The sequence below is a fragment of the Pipistrellus kuhlii genome, unplaced genomic scaffold (genome assembly GCF_014108245.1).
Source record: "Pipistrellus kuhlii isolate mPipKuh1 unplaced genomic scaffold, mPipKuh1.p scaffold_m20_p_9, whole genome shotgun sequence".
NCBI classification, from domain to species: Eukaryota; Metazoa; Chordata; class Mammalia; order Chiroptera; family Vespertilionidae; genus Pipistrellus; species Pipistrellus kuhlii.
The window spans coordinates 13,051,252-13,067,759 of NW_023425595.1; the positions used below are offsets into that span (position 1 = coordinate 13,051,252).

The following is a 16,508-nucleotide window of genomic DNA, read 5'->3' on the forward strand; positions in this document are numbered from 1 at the left end:
ATTCCCCTTAAATTGGTCTTTCCTGCATATCTTTCATCAAAGCTCCTGTTGCACCTTTAAGATCCTTACAGAACACAACTTATATATTACACAAGATACACACAGTGAGACCCTTCATAATTTATTACATTGTATCCTCTGAAGATTGTAATTTCTTTTGAATTTGAGACAATAAACGTTCAGACTGTTGTCAGATTTCAGCTTAAAAGATTTTACTATCATTTAGATGTTTCCCCAAAAGAAAAATATTTATAGCATAAAAATTCAGGTATCGGAAAGACTCAAAAGGCTGTTTTTCACTTTGTTCAAGTTTTGTTTCCAGGCATTAAGTGTGTCATACAGTTGCTGCCATTGTTGTTTTCCAAATGTCCGATGTGTGCTATGACTGAAAAATTAAAAGTCATTAGTCAACCTTTTATCTTGTATTTTTTACAATACTACTTACTTGTATCTAGTCAAAAGCAAGGTTAAATATACATTAAAGACAATTTCAACTTTTAAGAGAATTAGCAGCTTATTAAAAAAAAATCTTTATCATATTGATCCTGAACCTTCTATTTTCCTAAACTTCATAAAACAGACAAAAAGTCATTAGTATTCTAGCCAATGCTGAGCCATTAAATGAAATGTGCTGGAAAATAGGACTTTCATTAAATAAGCTAATCAATTCAGTTTGAACTTTAATAAAATTATGATAAATAGCAACTATTTAACTACAGTCAATTGATAAGAACATCGCCTTAGTTCTCTAAACATTTAAGTGAAATAATCAGAACAAACAAAATTGTTCTACAAAATGCTGCAAGTATTAAGTGTCTTACCTGACAACTACTTTTCTCTGGGTCTGATCAATTTTGCAGTAGACCATTTTTGTTTTCACGGCTGAAAAAAAGACATTTTACATGACATGTTATATGGAAAATGCATAAGAAAAAGTTTGAGGTATGAAACTATGACCAAGCAAGACATAATAAAATTTGACAGTTTTCTAATATAATTTTACAAGCTGGCTCTTTGAATCTAATAAACACAGCAATATGATGCAACTAAGAAGGAAGTCATGCATTTATTTATCCTACAGTTGCTGGGCTAACCCATACCAAATATCATATAGTGTTCTTTTTAATACATATATATGTTTTATTTATTTTAGAGAGAAATATCGATATGAGAACACAACACTGATCAGCTGCCTCCCTCATGCCTCCCCTCCCCCAGTTTTCATTAAGAATTCTAGATGTTCTCCTCTACAATCACACCTTAGGGAGTTGGAGGGGAAGATTTCCTAATTAGATATGTCTTTATATGTTTAAGAATTAGAGCATTAGAAGTTATGTGAATAATTGTTTATTTTATTAATTGTACAAGTCCCCAAACTTAGAAATTTAAAAGACTCAGGAAAAAAAAATCCTGTGAAGTGACTTTATAATACCCATTTGAGGAAGAAGGTCCTGTTTCTAGGCCAATCATAAAAAACTGATAATGGTTAACATCTGCAGGACATTTAATACATGCCAGGCACTGGGCTAAGTGCTTTACCTACATTAATTCATTAATCTTCTCAACTACAAATTACCCCTATATTCCTATTCCATAGAGGAAGGAAGACTTGGTCTCAAACCCAGGTCTGATATAAAAAAATCTAAGCTCTTAACCACACTATGGTATACCACCTAAAGGCTTTTGTTCTATGATTTTAAGAAATAGAACGAACTCCAAAAACCACATAGCAATTTATATTTCCATTGAATTTTCACTCTACAACAATTATAATCTGCTAATCTAAACATCCACATTTGTTACAAAAGAATCTAGCTTTGTTAGCATATGGCTCAGCTTCAAGATCAAAAATCTCATACTGCATAGGTAAAATACAAATAGAAAAAAAAAGTTCTAATTGCCTTACCATCAATAACAAATGCTTCAACATCATCAGCTCCAATCTGAAGTTCCTGTTGCATTGTATCAAAAGAAATTTCTTTATTTTCCACTGCCATTCCCATAAAAGTAAGTAGTCTCATTTTTGCCATATTTTGTTCATGTAGTAGTCCTAATAACAACAAAATAGTGAAGTTGAATGGTATCAATGCTAATAAAAGATCAATTACAACTGCTCTTTATATTAATTTTGACAAAGCTCATATTTTCAAATCATAAACTGACCCCATAATTAAATTATGGAGTACTTAAAATTATTTTCCTAAAACTACATTTATTTATTACTATAGCGCTATAGGTAATAGATTACAAAGTTATTAAGACTGGGTTATAAAATATTTTTTGGCCCTAAAGTTTTTTTTTTACATCTTATTTTATACTTACTTTAGAAGGTAAAATGTACAAAATTAATTTTTTAGGGAAAACTTTTATATAAATTACTTATGCTTATTTTTACTAATAGGTCCTGTGTTTAAATGGAAGATTCCTTATCTACTTATAACTTGTTCTGTATTTTATTAGGAAACATGAAGTTTTAAAACATTTCCATATACATTCAGTCATGAAAACATTCCATTTCCCATCTGGTCACTTGGATTTAATATTTGAAAGTTAAAACTGTATGCCCAGCTAGTATAGCTCAGAGGTTGAGCATCGACCCATATAAACCAGGAGGTCACAGATTCCTGGACAGGGCATAAGCCTGGATTGTAGGCTTGATGCCTACTAGGGGGTATGCAGGAGATTGTTAGACCCTTTTAAAAGGAAACTTAAATTATCTGGTCCTGCTCCTTTCACTTTAAAAAATAAAATGAGGAGTAAAGAAGTGAAATGTTTTACTTAGTCACAAAGTGGCCTCGAAAATAGGTTCATTTATAAAACAAATTAACTAGAAATATATTTACTCGTTTCTACATGGAAACTGAATTATAACATATACACTTGATTAGATGCTTCTCAATTATAAAAACAAGTTTTTAAAATTAATGTAGAATTATATGCTCCTTTTCTCTGAGCTTTGCAATTTGGTAATCTCACCAAGATCATAACCCTTTTGGAATTAAGAGCCTCAAAGTTTGTATTATTTTAAAAGTTCCCTTTAAGCACTCCACAAATAAATATGAAATACATAACATTATTAGCAGATGACTAGGAAAGCCCATTAATATAGTACATGTCTGTTAATTAACTATAATTATGATGCAGGCTTTCTATTTGGCACAGATTCAACAAAAACATGATCATCATAACTCAGATGAATGAGGTACCCAAAGAAGTATTGCTAACCAGTTTAATGGAAATCTACAAGCATCAAAAAATCAATTAGTGCACATTAATCCTAATTAACAAATGAAAATTAGATGCTGATTAACTTTCTGAAGCAAGAAGGTAGCAACTGGGTAACACCAAACTACATGTGAACATGTTAGGGCAATTCAGATGACACAAGATAATTCTACTGGTGGCCCAAATTGTCAGTTAATAAATCCCGTCTCGTCACTTTGGATTTAATATTTAAAAGTCAAAACTGTATGCCCAGTCAGTGTAGCTCAGAGACTGATAAACTGAGTGTTTTGAAAAATTGTTACCATCTGTAACCAAACTTTAAACTATAAAATATGTCTAATAATATATCTTACTAAAAATATACATTCAAGATGTTTTCCACAAAGCATCTATTACAAATTTCTAATAAAAGACTGCTAATTTACATGGATGTTAAAGAAACAAAAGGCAAAACAGAATTTGGTTTCCAGGAATACCTACTATGTTTTTCCTGTTATGGAGAACAAATACTAAAGGTTTTTCTCAAGGAAATTTCTTAGCATTCCCAGTTCTGTGGGCATACATAATCCCTTTTATAATGGTAAAATGATAAAAAAAAAAAACAACTCCACAAATTTCTAAGGTATAATTTAAAATACTCTTTAAAATAAAAATCTACTGCTATAATTACAAGCTTACCATAAACCAAAAAAAATATCAAAGAAATGAAAATTATTTCTAAAGTAAATTTTGTAAAACTATTCATTATATGTCATACAAGGGGGAACCTATTTTAAAAAACATTTCAAGTTGATGTTTAAAGTCACTACATCAAAGGAAATCACCAAACCTAGAATTTTTACTCTCGAAATCAAGCTATTAAGCCAGTGAAGTATGAGTTAAAGACTTGTAGGAAGCTGTGCTTTATTTCATGAAAAGTAGAACATCACCTTCAAAGAAGAAGTCAGTGTTCTGTGTCATATTTCTATTTTAAAGTTATTAAAAAAATCTAATTTTATGGAAACATTTATTCATTACTAATATGTCAAAACCTTAATGCAGTAATAAAAAAATGTGCATCACTGAGCAATTTCTACATTGTCACTGACCCCTGCCTTAAAATGCTGCAATATAAAAAACGTAATTTTAATGCATGCAATAGCTTATGAACCAGTGCTCCTTTGAAACAGTCAATTACACATCAATGGGGGAGTGTCAAAGTGTTAATTACTACTCCTTTTTCCTTGGTGAGTAAATAAAGAGGTTGCTGACATTAACATTCCATCACATAGCTTCGTGCCACAAAACAAATTAACTGGGACAGAATGTGGTTTTCTGGGTCTAGTGCACCTGGCAAAGCATTCTACACAAGCACACTCGCATCTACTTTATCTCAGTGTATTTCAAATGCCTTATTATGTTCAGAATAATTCAGTCTTGTCCAATGCCAAAGTTTACAAGTGACAGGAATGAATTACTATACTGAGAATTAACAGTATAATCAAACTAGATTATAAATGCATTCTTTACCTATGTCTCAAACAACCAGGAAGACTAACAATTCAATTTTAGTATGAAAAATATATAATGTATTTTGATTATTACCTAGTAGGAAAACAAAACACCTTTGTTTTATGTTGATTTCACTCTCTAAGAATAACTTAAGCTTGTTAAACTATAGATTTTCTCATTTTTCTTTTTGTAATTTTAGTATGTTAAAGACATGCTCTAGAAGGAAAATACTGAATCTACATGGAGCTTGCTCAATGAGGACAGTAAGTCATTTCAAGTTGCTGAACATTTACTGAGCTCTGATACCCTAGAAAAAACAAAGGCAAAATCATAAAGCTAATACTTTGCTGTCTTCAACAAACTGTAGTGAGGAAAGTTTCATCCATCATGTAAAATCACAAACCACTTTCTAATCCCATCTACAGCTTTACTTAAATATGCTTAGCAATACCATATAATTCTATAATTTGTTAATTTGGGCTAGGCGTTTGCACAAATATAAAAGTGTATCATAGAGAGAAAAATCTATTTGTTGCAATTACATTAATCCAGCTTTTTTTTTTTTTAAAGCAACAAAAATATAAATTACCATGCATATGAATAAGGAGTAAGGTCCTTTACAAAGTTTCAAGCTCTTTCCATCACAAATGCTTTTGGTTTCTGATTCCCAATTCATCCTAAGTAATATTTTAAACTGCCTATCTTTATTTGTTGTTATCCATCACACATCACTGGTTAGGCCAAGGTCACATTTGCTGGATCTCACAGTACAGAACAGTTTTAGAATAGCACATTCCCATTTCTCAGTACCCCTCCAAAGAATATACCCCAAAACTTACCAAGTGAATCTATGAAGTCTTTATTATTTTGGTAAAACTTGACATATGATGCCAATTTAGCATTCACAAAAATGGTTAAAAGCTATACAGACCAAGACAAAAAAAAAAAAAGAATATTCAATATAGAATAGTTATAGTTCAAAATACATTATAGACACTGACTCCCAGTAATATATTTTTTTTCAGTGCAGGCATTTCAATAAGTTTGATCAAATTACCATCTAAACCATTTGTTTAATAAAAGACTCACTTAGATAAATCAGTAAATACAGTGCGCTCTAAAGATGATGATAATGGCATAGTACAAATAGAAAATAACCCAAGACATATTTATACTTGTACTTGAAAAGGATATTAATGTTTTAAAATATAGCATTTACTTTAACTGGGCTAGCTGACACTAAATAGTAAAAAAAAAAAAAAAATTCTATTAATTTAGTTTCATAATGGCCAGGCAAGTGAGAAGATGAAGGAAAATGAAAAAGAACAAATGTTTTCAGTAGTTGGAGAAAAGCTAATCCTAAATTTCAGTCTGTTCCTGCTACAAAAATAACTAGTTCTCTTTCCACCTCTGTAGACATGTTCACTAAAACAAAAGAGAGTTCTTTTATATAAAGAAAGAGTTCTGCTTTAGTATATTAAAATTAGGAAAAGATAATATTTTTCACATTAAGGATAAACTACTTACATCATGAATAAGCTCGCCTTCCAAAAATTTGACTGGTTTTAAAGTAAGAAGATGGTCAAAAAGAAATGCATTTGGATCTTTCAATGCTCGGACAATACACCTTAATTAGAAAACAAAAATCCAAGTTCAGTCTTAAAATTCAGGTATGTCTTGCTGAGTTTGCAGTATGCAATACATTTAATTCAGTAAGCTATCCAATAATTCAATATACAGAGCATAAGAAAAGCTATAAAATTGGGGTTAAAACAGGCCAATAAGTCCATACATCAAGTATATCTGTTTAACAAAATAATAAATAGTTGGAGACAAAAACATAGCTGGAAAGTACCACAAAGTAATCAAAGAATAAATAAAATAGCCGCAGCATCTACTACATGCCAGCCACTAAGGTAAGGATTAATTCAATGAATCCTCATAATATCCTGAGACATATACTCTTAACATTTCCATCTTATGAATGACAAAACAGGCTCAGAAGGAGCTCGACCAGTAAGGAGCAGGCAGTCTAACCTCCAAGATATTTTCCACTAACTACCCTTTCAACCAACACCTATCATGTATACAGGTCCTGTGTGAAGCAATAACCCTGTGAGTTGTCATAATTTGTTTCATAAATTTGAAAAACTGATTTTGTTCTTATTGCTACTAAGCAGACTTACAACTATTTGAAGCAATTATTAATTGGGAATAGGCTAAGTTAATTTTTAGCAAGCCATCAACTTTTCCTCATCTACACACCTTCGTAAGTTAAAATTGATCTAAGATTAGATTCTATTTTTCAGGCTGAAATTTTTCAACCCATACCAACAATTTCCCTAACAGCAAACAGTATGCTTGCTGCTAGTTCACATACAATTTGTGGTTTTCCCAATATCAAATTTTCAACTTTAGTAACTCTATTAGAATCATCACGGAGCACACAGTATCTAATGGCTTTCTTTGGATCACTGGCAGGAGCAAACATGATTTCATGACTAAAAACTGTAACTCATCTCTAAGCTGCTGATAATCATCATTGGAACAATGTGTTTTTAACATTACCTGTGGGCATCAACTCGAGCCTGGGAAGCATTGTCTTCCGTGTAACTTCCTAGCAATTCTACCATGACTTTTGAAGCGGCATCACTAAAAAGAAATATTAAGAATTTCAGAATATCTCACTGCTATTCATTCATTAAAAAATATTTACTATGCCAAGTACTGTGTCAATGATACCTACAATGGCGACCAAGGTCCTGCTCTATGGGAAGTCATGGCACTTTCTAGAAGGTAAGGCAGACAATAAGGTAGCATGTGCCATGAAGGAAATAAACAGTGATCAATAAGAGTCAGCATCATGACGCCTTATTTCTCCCCTTAACGTTACAAGTCAGGCAACCATAATTCAACAAAGAATCCTTTGCTCAACACACAAATATGTCTGAGAGATACTGTAAATGCATTGAGACATTTGATGGTAGGCATATCAGAAGCAGCAGGGGTGGTGGAACAGGGGAAAGACACACACGGGTAGCAGTCTGGCACATGCCCAGCCCCAGCTGATGTAGTGAAGGAGCTGGGCTACAGCCCCCACCGGGCAGCCCAGAGGGTAGGAGGGACAAAAGCAATGTTCTGGCCTGAATATCCAGTGCCCATTGTGGCTAAACCCGGTGATGGGGCAGAGATGGAGTACAGCAGTGTGGCAGCTGCAAAATGGTGGCCACCATTAGTAGCAGAAGGCCAACCCACAGAATCGCATCACCACCGCCAGCCACACCTCACCAGCAGAACCTATAGAGGCAGCAGGGATGCCACCGACAGCACAAAGCAGCTGGTACCTTCCGGTTACAAGGAGGCTGCACTGGGAAGTCGCAGGCTTGAAGACCCACAAGGGTGGTGCACAAAGACTGAGGGGACCTGGACATAAAGAGGCATTTTCCACAACTAAGGCAACACCATCTCACCAAGATCCGAGAGGTAAGTGGAAACAAAAACTGCACTATCTACTGGAAAATAAATGAAAGACCACTATTTATCAATCCACTGGAGCAAAATAATACTTAGAAGAGTTCACTACCTCAAATGCCCAGGCAGAGAAACAATCCATCAAGTACCATGAATAACCATGGAAACAAGGTAGCTCAGAATGAAAATGAAGTCTCCAGAAAACAAACTCCCACAACATGGAAGATTATGATTTAAATGACAAAGAGAATTCAAGATTACAGTTATGGAAACACACACAAACACACACACACAAAAAGAAAAAAAAAGAAAAAAAAACACTCAAGAAGATGCAAGAAAACTCAGAAAGGAAGTTTTAAAGAAATCAGGAATAATTCAATTGGAAAAAGGAACACTTTGCCAAAAAGAATGAAACTAAAAATTTTTTTCTGGAACTAAAAACCTCAATAAATGAGATGAAGAATGCACTGGAGAACACTGGAAACGGAGAAGACTAGATAGAAGAATTAGTGAGCTTGAAGACAGTCATCTAGAAATGATTCAGGCCGAAGAGTGAGAACTGAGAGTTTAAAAAAATGAAAGAACTCCACAAGAACTGACAACATTAGAAATAGCAACGTAAGAATAATGGGTACACCAGAAGAGAGGGAGAAGTGAACAGTGAGCCTATTCAAATAATTGATGAGCACTTCCCGAGACTATAGAAAGAGCTGGACACTCAAATTAAAAAAGCTAAGAGAATTACCTTATTTCAAAAAGACCTTTCTAAAGACACATTATATTAAAACTGTCAAAAGAGCTGGGTGGGTTCAATTCTGGGTTAGGGCAAAAGCCTGTGTTGTGAGCTTGATCCCCAGTAGGGGCATGCAGGAAGCAGCCAATCAGATCATTGTCTCTCATCTATGTTTCTATCTATTCCTCTCCCTTCCTTTCTCTCTAAAAATCAATAAAAATATTTAAAAACACTAAACTGAATGCTGACTACGTACAGAGTATATAAAAGAATAAATATTTTGGGAATGGAGTTTGCTAGGTAGACTGGATACAACCCTTAGGAATCCAAGATCTTGCAGAAACTCAATAGGTATTTTAAAATTTGCAGTTATCTTTAATAGGTAAAATTTATTAAAAAAAAAAAAAAAGATTTATAGCAACTCTAGAGGAGAGCAAATTCACTTAACTTTAAAAATCAGCCCTCAACTACTCATTTTGCCTGTAAGTTTTAAGACATTAATTCTGATACCTTTTCTTACAATCCACAAGTGCCTCATAAAGTAGCCTTAGGAGGGTGTGTTTTTTCTCAGTGGTAAGATTCCAGTCAGAAATCCATTTTCTAACCTATGAGGAGATTGATAAAGGGAGATTTAGTGATACAGCTGAATGTTTTCACAATTTAAAATGTGATGTTTAGAAAACACGTATTTGCTACTTTGACATAATAAAACTACACTTATAAGCAAAACAAGTATTCCACATAATAACTCACCTGATCCAGCTCAGTTGGAATATATTGGATGGCCCCACAAGATGCTGCCACTTTAATGAGGCTACAATATACTGTATATCTTACAGGAGTATTCTTATCCATCCCATGGAAAAGGTTGCTTAGCCTGGTTAACAAACAAATAATAAAGAGTTTGAGATCAGTAACTACAGTAATTAAGTTGAGAGTATCTGCTCTCACAACAAATGTGAGACATTACAAAGAGGGACCTGAGGCACAGAAAGGTTAAGTGACTTATCCAAGGTCGCACAACTTATAAAAGCCAGACATGACAATCAAAGTTTCAGAATTCTTGCTTTAAACCATCAAATGACAATGACATGAAAAGAGCCCTGGGGAAAAAGTCTTTTTCAGTTCTTCACTTACAACTGCAGTCTCAGAGATGGACGTTCACCTTCCCGAAATTTGACCAGCTTTTCACAGAGGTTTTCGATCAGAGCTTCTTGCTTTTCTGGCTCCAAGATCAACAGGAGGGATACCACGCTGTTCATCACACTTTCAACATCTACACATGACACGCATGGATAATACAACTGTGATACTATGATACTTAATGTTATGTGAATTTCCAGTATTCAAAGACCATTAAATATAAGACACTTGTATATTTTATTAAAGAAATAAATTATTACCTAAAATTTAGTTTCCAATCAATAAAACAGAAGATTGATTTACATGTCTACTTATACAGTGGCAAGATAGTCAATCATGTAGAAGTTATTGATTAAGTCTTAGGCTAGGATACTCTCCCAATTAAAGAAAACATAAAAATAGAAAAGTTATTTATAAATGAAAGCTATGTATTTTCTGGCTAGGTCACTAATTTTCAAATGTAAGCTATTAGTCATTTACCAAGTTTAGCCTGAAACCTTAACTAGAGATTTCAGGACTCTAAATTCTCAAAATGTCCCATTTCATGTCAATAAATAGGCTGAGCCAGCGGGCTCAGTGGTTGAGGGCCAACCTATGAAGGTTGAGGTTCAATTTCCGGTCAGAGCACATGCTCAGGTTGCAGGCTCAATCCCCAGTATGGGGCATACAGGAGACAGCCGATCAATGATTCTCTGGCATCATTGATGTTTCTTTCTCCCTCTCCTTCTCGGAAATCAATAAAAAACTAAAAATAAATAAATAGGACATCAATCAAATAAGTAGCTTTTAGACTACTTGTTATTATATCCTATTTGCTATTAATCTAAACCTTACAGAAAAGAAGTGCTTCATTTTTTTTCTTCAATTCATTCTGAAATTATCAGTATTCAGTATGTGCAGTAACACCCAAAAACATTCCTATGTAAAAAAGATGTTTTCTCAAAATGGGTTTACTTCATAGGTATTAACAGATTAGAAAAACCTGCAAGTATGTACAAATATTAGAAACAGTGCTTCAAAGTTCTAAGGTCTGAGACAAAAATATAATTCACAAGAAAATTTTAAAAATAGGTTATTAGAAATATCACAAAAAAATAAAAACAAACCTTTATCATCTTCCTTCAGACATACATCACAAGCTTCAATAATTTGAGCTAAATCTACATGAAGTCCACCTTCTGAGTTCTCTTCTGAAATTTCAGCTCCTTTAGATTTCAGGTAAGCTCGAAGCTCAGCAGCCTGTGGAATCGAACAGGGTTGCTATATTATAAAACTGACTATGAATGACAAGATCTCACACCATTCTGTCCTATTTCTTAAAAAATGAATATAAATACTGTATTTAGCAATGACTTTACCTCATCCATCATCACAACCCCCAAAAGTTGTCTTCTACAACTCCCAATGGGTACACAGGCCCAATATGGCCCACATACCTCAACTTCAGAATTTCTCTCAGATCACCTATATCCTGCTGGAATTATAGTATATAACAGAAGTCTTTCTAATAAGACCCAAAGCCTTTTTTTTTTTTTTTTTTTTTTTTTTTTTTTTTGCAGGGGGGAAGGGATAGGTTTGACATCTGACTTGGTAAATTCGTTTTAAAGAAATAAAATGTTACTGCTCTAAGGTGTGCATAAAACCACTACTGTGAAAATTTACAAACATTACTTTGATACAAGAGTAATTATTTGTTAGCTAAATGTCTGAGAACCTATCTGAGATGAGCATTTCGAGAGCCAAAGATAAAAAGATGATGCCTTGCATATGGGCCTAGCTAGTGGCCATGGACAACAGGGGTGTGGGGGCATATTTGGGTAGGGGTTTGGGATGGGAATGGGGGGATGACGACAATTATGTAATACCATAATCAATAAAAAAATTTTTAAAAAATGATGCTTTGGCCCTGGCTGGTGTTGTTCAGTTGTTTGGAACTTTGTCATATACACCGAAAGGTAGCTGGTTCAATCCCAGGGCACATATCTGGGCTGCAGTTCGACCCCAATTGGGGCCCTTATGGGAGGGCAACCCTTTGTTGCTTTTCTCTTTCTCTCCAATCAGTAAGCATGCCCTCAGGTGAGGATTAACAAAAACAACAAAAAAGTGATGCCTTTGAATGCTTCCTTGAATAAAATACCTATATCAAATTGAATCTACTATAAAATTAACCTTTTGAAGTGCAAAATGCATTATCTGGATCAGAATGCACCTTTACACCTATAAAAGTATAATGGCAGGATTGCATCTAGTATTTAGACATTTTCTATTCTAATATGTACACATAAATATTTAATAACTAGTTCTTTTTAGAGTTCAGTATGTATGGCAGCCAAAATGAATGCAGATGGTATTTAAGATAATATGAGGAACTGAAAAAGAGAGGTAAGAGTACCGTTAGTAAATGTCTAAGTATCTTATTTTCTAAACCCACAAAGATGTTTTGGCTACCTAAGAAAAGTATATTAAATCTGTAGATCTGATGATACTATCTTTTCAGATAAAAACATAGTTCACATATGAATTGGTAGTAAAATAAGACTTCATAAAACCTCACCCTGTGAGAGAGTACAAAAAACAACCTGGAAAGTACACTTCAGTATGAAGAAAACACAACATCGCCAAAACAAAGGCACTTGGTTCAGTTTCTACTTTGCAGACACAAAGCGAATTTTTCTAACAACTATTCAACCAACAGTTTATAGTTTTGTTTTTAAACTACCACCCTCACTGGTTACAAGTAGTTTGTGGAGTGGTACACACCAAGGAAAAGAAACAAGGATTCTGAGCTCCATTTCAAAATCTTAATTAAACAGAGACTTTGATCAAAGTTAACATCTTGAAAACAAAATCACCTCCTTACCTGAGAGTAATGGCTAGAGTGAAATTAATATATTACAAGAACACTAGCATAATTTAAGTAGAAATGACGCTTTCAACCTGATATATACATATAAACGTCACCTGGGAATATTTTTTTTCCATTGATTTTGGGAGGGAGGGATGAGAGAAAGTAACATCGACGTGAGAGAGAGGCACATCCATTGGTTGCCTCCTGCAGTGCTCTGACCAGGCCAGGAAAAACCAGGTACAGGCCCTCAACGGGAATTAACGCCACCCACCCACCCACTCTTCGGGTCGGTTCACGGGACCACGCTCTATTCACTTAGAAACACCTGCTAAAACTAAAATACAATCAGTAACAGTGTTTGTGTGTGTATGTACCACCAATTCTACAAGTATGTTAGAATAGTAATGACGTCTTCTACAGAAATCAAAGTTTCCATGTCAGTGGAATAGCAGAAAAATGACAACACGACTTCACAGAATAGTTTCTGCAAAATCACCGTAGAGATCACTTCACGTTTAGCTTCACTCCCACAGCTTAACTTCTGTGATGGGGGAAAGTGCAAACCCCAAACAGAACATGTGAAAACCTTAGGACGGTTCACCCGATGTGATGCCTCAAAATATGAAGGTGGGATTGACATTTTCTTTTCAGGTTAAGAGACCTCTTTCATCCTTGCATGCTAAGAATATAAACTGTGGTCTATATATATAAAATAGGTCATCGCCTGTGCCCCATTAACACCGTTTTCATCCTCAACAAAATTATTATGTTTCCTTAGGCGGCTTACACCGCCGAAAAGCCTGCCCCCTCCCGTTCCGGATGTGACTGCACTGGGGGGACTGAAGCCCATACCTTTCCCCCCAATGACTCAAAAAGTACAGGGTGTGTCGTCAGCAGTGACTCCGGGCTGAGAAGGCACAGACACCGACCAGGAAGTCGGCGGGGAGCGAGGGGCCCGCGCCGGGGCCGCCGGCGGGCGGGCGTGACTCGGGACGCGAACGCGCGCCCCGGCCTCCGCGCGCCCGGCCCCGCGGCCTCTCAGCTCCCACGTGCGGAGCGTGAGCTGCGGGGCTCAGCCCGGGAGCCGGCTCCGTGGGGCGGCGTCCCTCCCACCCAGACCCCGCTCGGCTCTTCACACCCCGAGGCCCCCCACACCCCGCCCCGGCGGCCCCGCGGCCAGGAGCACACCTGGTCCTCCTCGCTGATGTCGATGAAGGCCGGGACGCTCATGGTGAAGGCCCGGGCGCGGCGGCCGCAGCGCTCGCAAACCACGCCAACCGGAAAAGGAGGCGGACGCGCTTCCTGACGCTTCCAACCGCTTCCGGGTCACCTCGCGCGGGTCCCGAGGGGCGGGGTCACGGGGAGGGTGGAGCCTCGGGGCCGATCCCGCCGCGGTGGCTGGAGGCGGGGCGTGCGTGCCCTCAGGGCCGCCTCCGTAGGTAGTAATTTAAAGGGCTGACTTGTCACAGCCATGGTTGCTCCTCAGTGTGCCCTCTCGCCTTTGGAGCCCTAGGGCTGTTGGACGAATGAACATTTCTCGTGATCGGAACAAGACTAGCCCCCTCTGCCAGTCTCCGCATCCCCAGACGCCGCAAACGCTAATGTTGCTTCCCGCAGCCCATGGCCCTGCCTTCCTTTGCAGCCACCAAGTCTAACCCCCCTCTTGGCAGTTCTGAAAGAGCCTTTGAGGTGTGCATTTGTTGCTGAGCCCGGCCATTATTTTTTTTGCGAGTTATAATTTAACCCATTTTTCAGTCTTATTTAGGAACAACCTGGCAGGCAGTGCTCTCTGCACTGAGGTTAACAGTAGTTTTTACAAGACGCGCTCACAAGCAGCCTAAGGTCCAGTTGGGTATATACAGGCCACAAACATTACAAACACACGCACACAATTGGAGCCAGCGAGAGCTTTAGATGTATCACGCATGTGTGAGTCAACTTTTTTTACAGATATAGAATAAACTTGCTTAATTAAACTTGCTTTCTGATTTAGCTAAACTTTTTCCAGCCCAGTGAGGGTACTCCAACTTCTCTTTCAGGTAATTGTCAGCAACACAGCAGTAAATATCAACAGGAAGCAGATTATTGTAGATCATACAGGGAGAACAAAGGGTAAAATATTTAACTGAAGCAGTGTTTGACTATATTCTGTGCAGTGCGGAAACCTGAAGTCATTTTCAAGGTCCACCATTTCTTCTTTTCAGTAGGATCAAGTTTCTAATTTTGAATGGAAAATAGATGAATGGTTACAACATTCTAGAAAGATATGGGACAGTTTTTTGTTTTTGTTTTTGTGTGTGTGTGTGTTTAAGTGTGGCAGAGACTGATACTTGTCAGCTCAATATCCATCCTCTTAGTAGCAAAACACTCCCTACAGTGTGGGTGTGGCAATGTACCCTTCTATGCAATTAAATGTATCAGCCTTTTTATGGCTAGGGATAGCCAATGACATGTAAGTGGGAGTTTTGGGAGTAGCTTCTGGGAAAACTCTATAAAAGGAGCCAACTCAACTTGGAAGCTGACTCTTATGTCCTTGCCCCATTTCTCCTTTCTGCCTAAAACATGAACTTGGTGGTGGGAGTTACAACAACCAAACTAAAACTAAGATGTGGCCTTAGAGGTGGAAGCCATGATGATGGAGAGGAAAGATGAGAGGAGCCCATATCCCTGATGACATCAGGAAGATATGTTGGCCATGACTGTCTACCTATAGGCTTGTTTAACATGGAAAAATAAACCTCCATCTAGTTTAATGCACCATTATATTGAATTTCTCTTATATACAGCTGAACCTAATTCTGATTAACATAGAGAGAAAACTTTGAAATCTAAAGTTAAAATTTTGTAAGTAAAAAGTTTATTAAGTGTAAATTAACACATTTTTGTAATGTGTGTATTGAAAATGGTGGAAATATTGGAATCTCTCAGTGCTGCTGTGATGTAACTCTGAAGTAACTATCATCTTAGGATCTCAGAGATTTATTGCTAATAATTAAATTTTATACAGTGATGCAACATGTGATTATAGAGACTTCATAAGTGAAACAACTAATGTTTAAACCACGTAATTGGTGGCTTATTGAAATATATTACATCAGAGCTATAGATTTAGCAGTAGAACTAATACAGTGCCTTAAATTGCAAATACTTGATCATTAGAAAACATCAATCTTCCCACTAGTCTTTGTAGTAAGAGAAAATTCATAAGGTTAAATTCTTCACTTCGCATGATATAGCTGATTATTGAAACATAAGTCTGTGGAATTCAAAGAAGACACATTCATTATTTATGTTTCTTAAATTGTTGCAGAAGACCAAAGAAAATCAAGGACACTTCAAAGAAGAGGAGGGACACTGTTTAATACACTGGTGGACTCAGGGAACAGCCTTCCAAATCTGAGTGAGGGAACATGCATGGGGCTTTCCTTTATATCTCCCTGTGGTCTTTCTCCCGCAAATATGGATTATACTTCTGGTCCTTTGTGCAGGCCTTGCAAGAAGGTCCCCTGGTGTTGGGGGTCTCCAGGCCATAGCTGATGGTCTGGCCTGGTGCCAGCATTAATAACCCTCCCTCTGGGACAGTGTACTGTCCACAGC

The 16,508-nt window shown here is 36.5% G+C and overlaps 1 protein-coding gene across 1 annotated transcript; it reads right to left on the bottom strand.

Moving 5' to 3' along the window:
* Nucleotides 1-195: 195 nt before the first annotated feature.
* On the bottom strand, nt 196-14,256 carry EIF3M (eukaryotic translation initiation factor 3 subunit M). Its single transcript, XM_036426373.2, has 11 exons — nt 14,100-14,256; nt 11,170-11,302; nt 10,058-10,196; nt 9,674-9,797; nt 9,431-9,525; nt 7,285-7,368; nt 6,244-6,343; nt 5,556-5,637; nt 1,907-2,050; nt 822-882; nt 196-385 (listed from the first exon to the last, which is right to left on the bottom strand). The coding sequence occupies exons 1-11, from the start codon at nt 14,139-14,141 to the stop codon at nt 265-267; spliced, it is 1,125 nt and encodes a 374-aa protein (XP_036282266.1). The 5' UTR covers nt 14,142-14,256; the 3' UTR covers nt 196-264.
* Between the last annotated feature and the right edge of the window lie 2,252 nt (nt 14,257-16,508).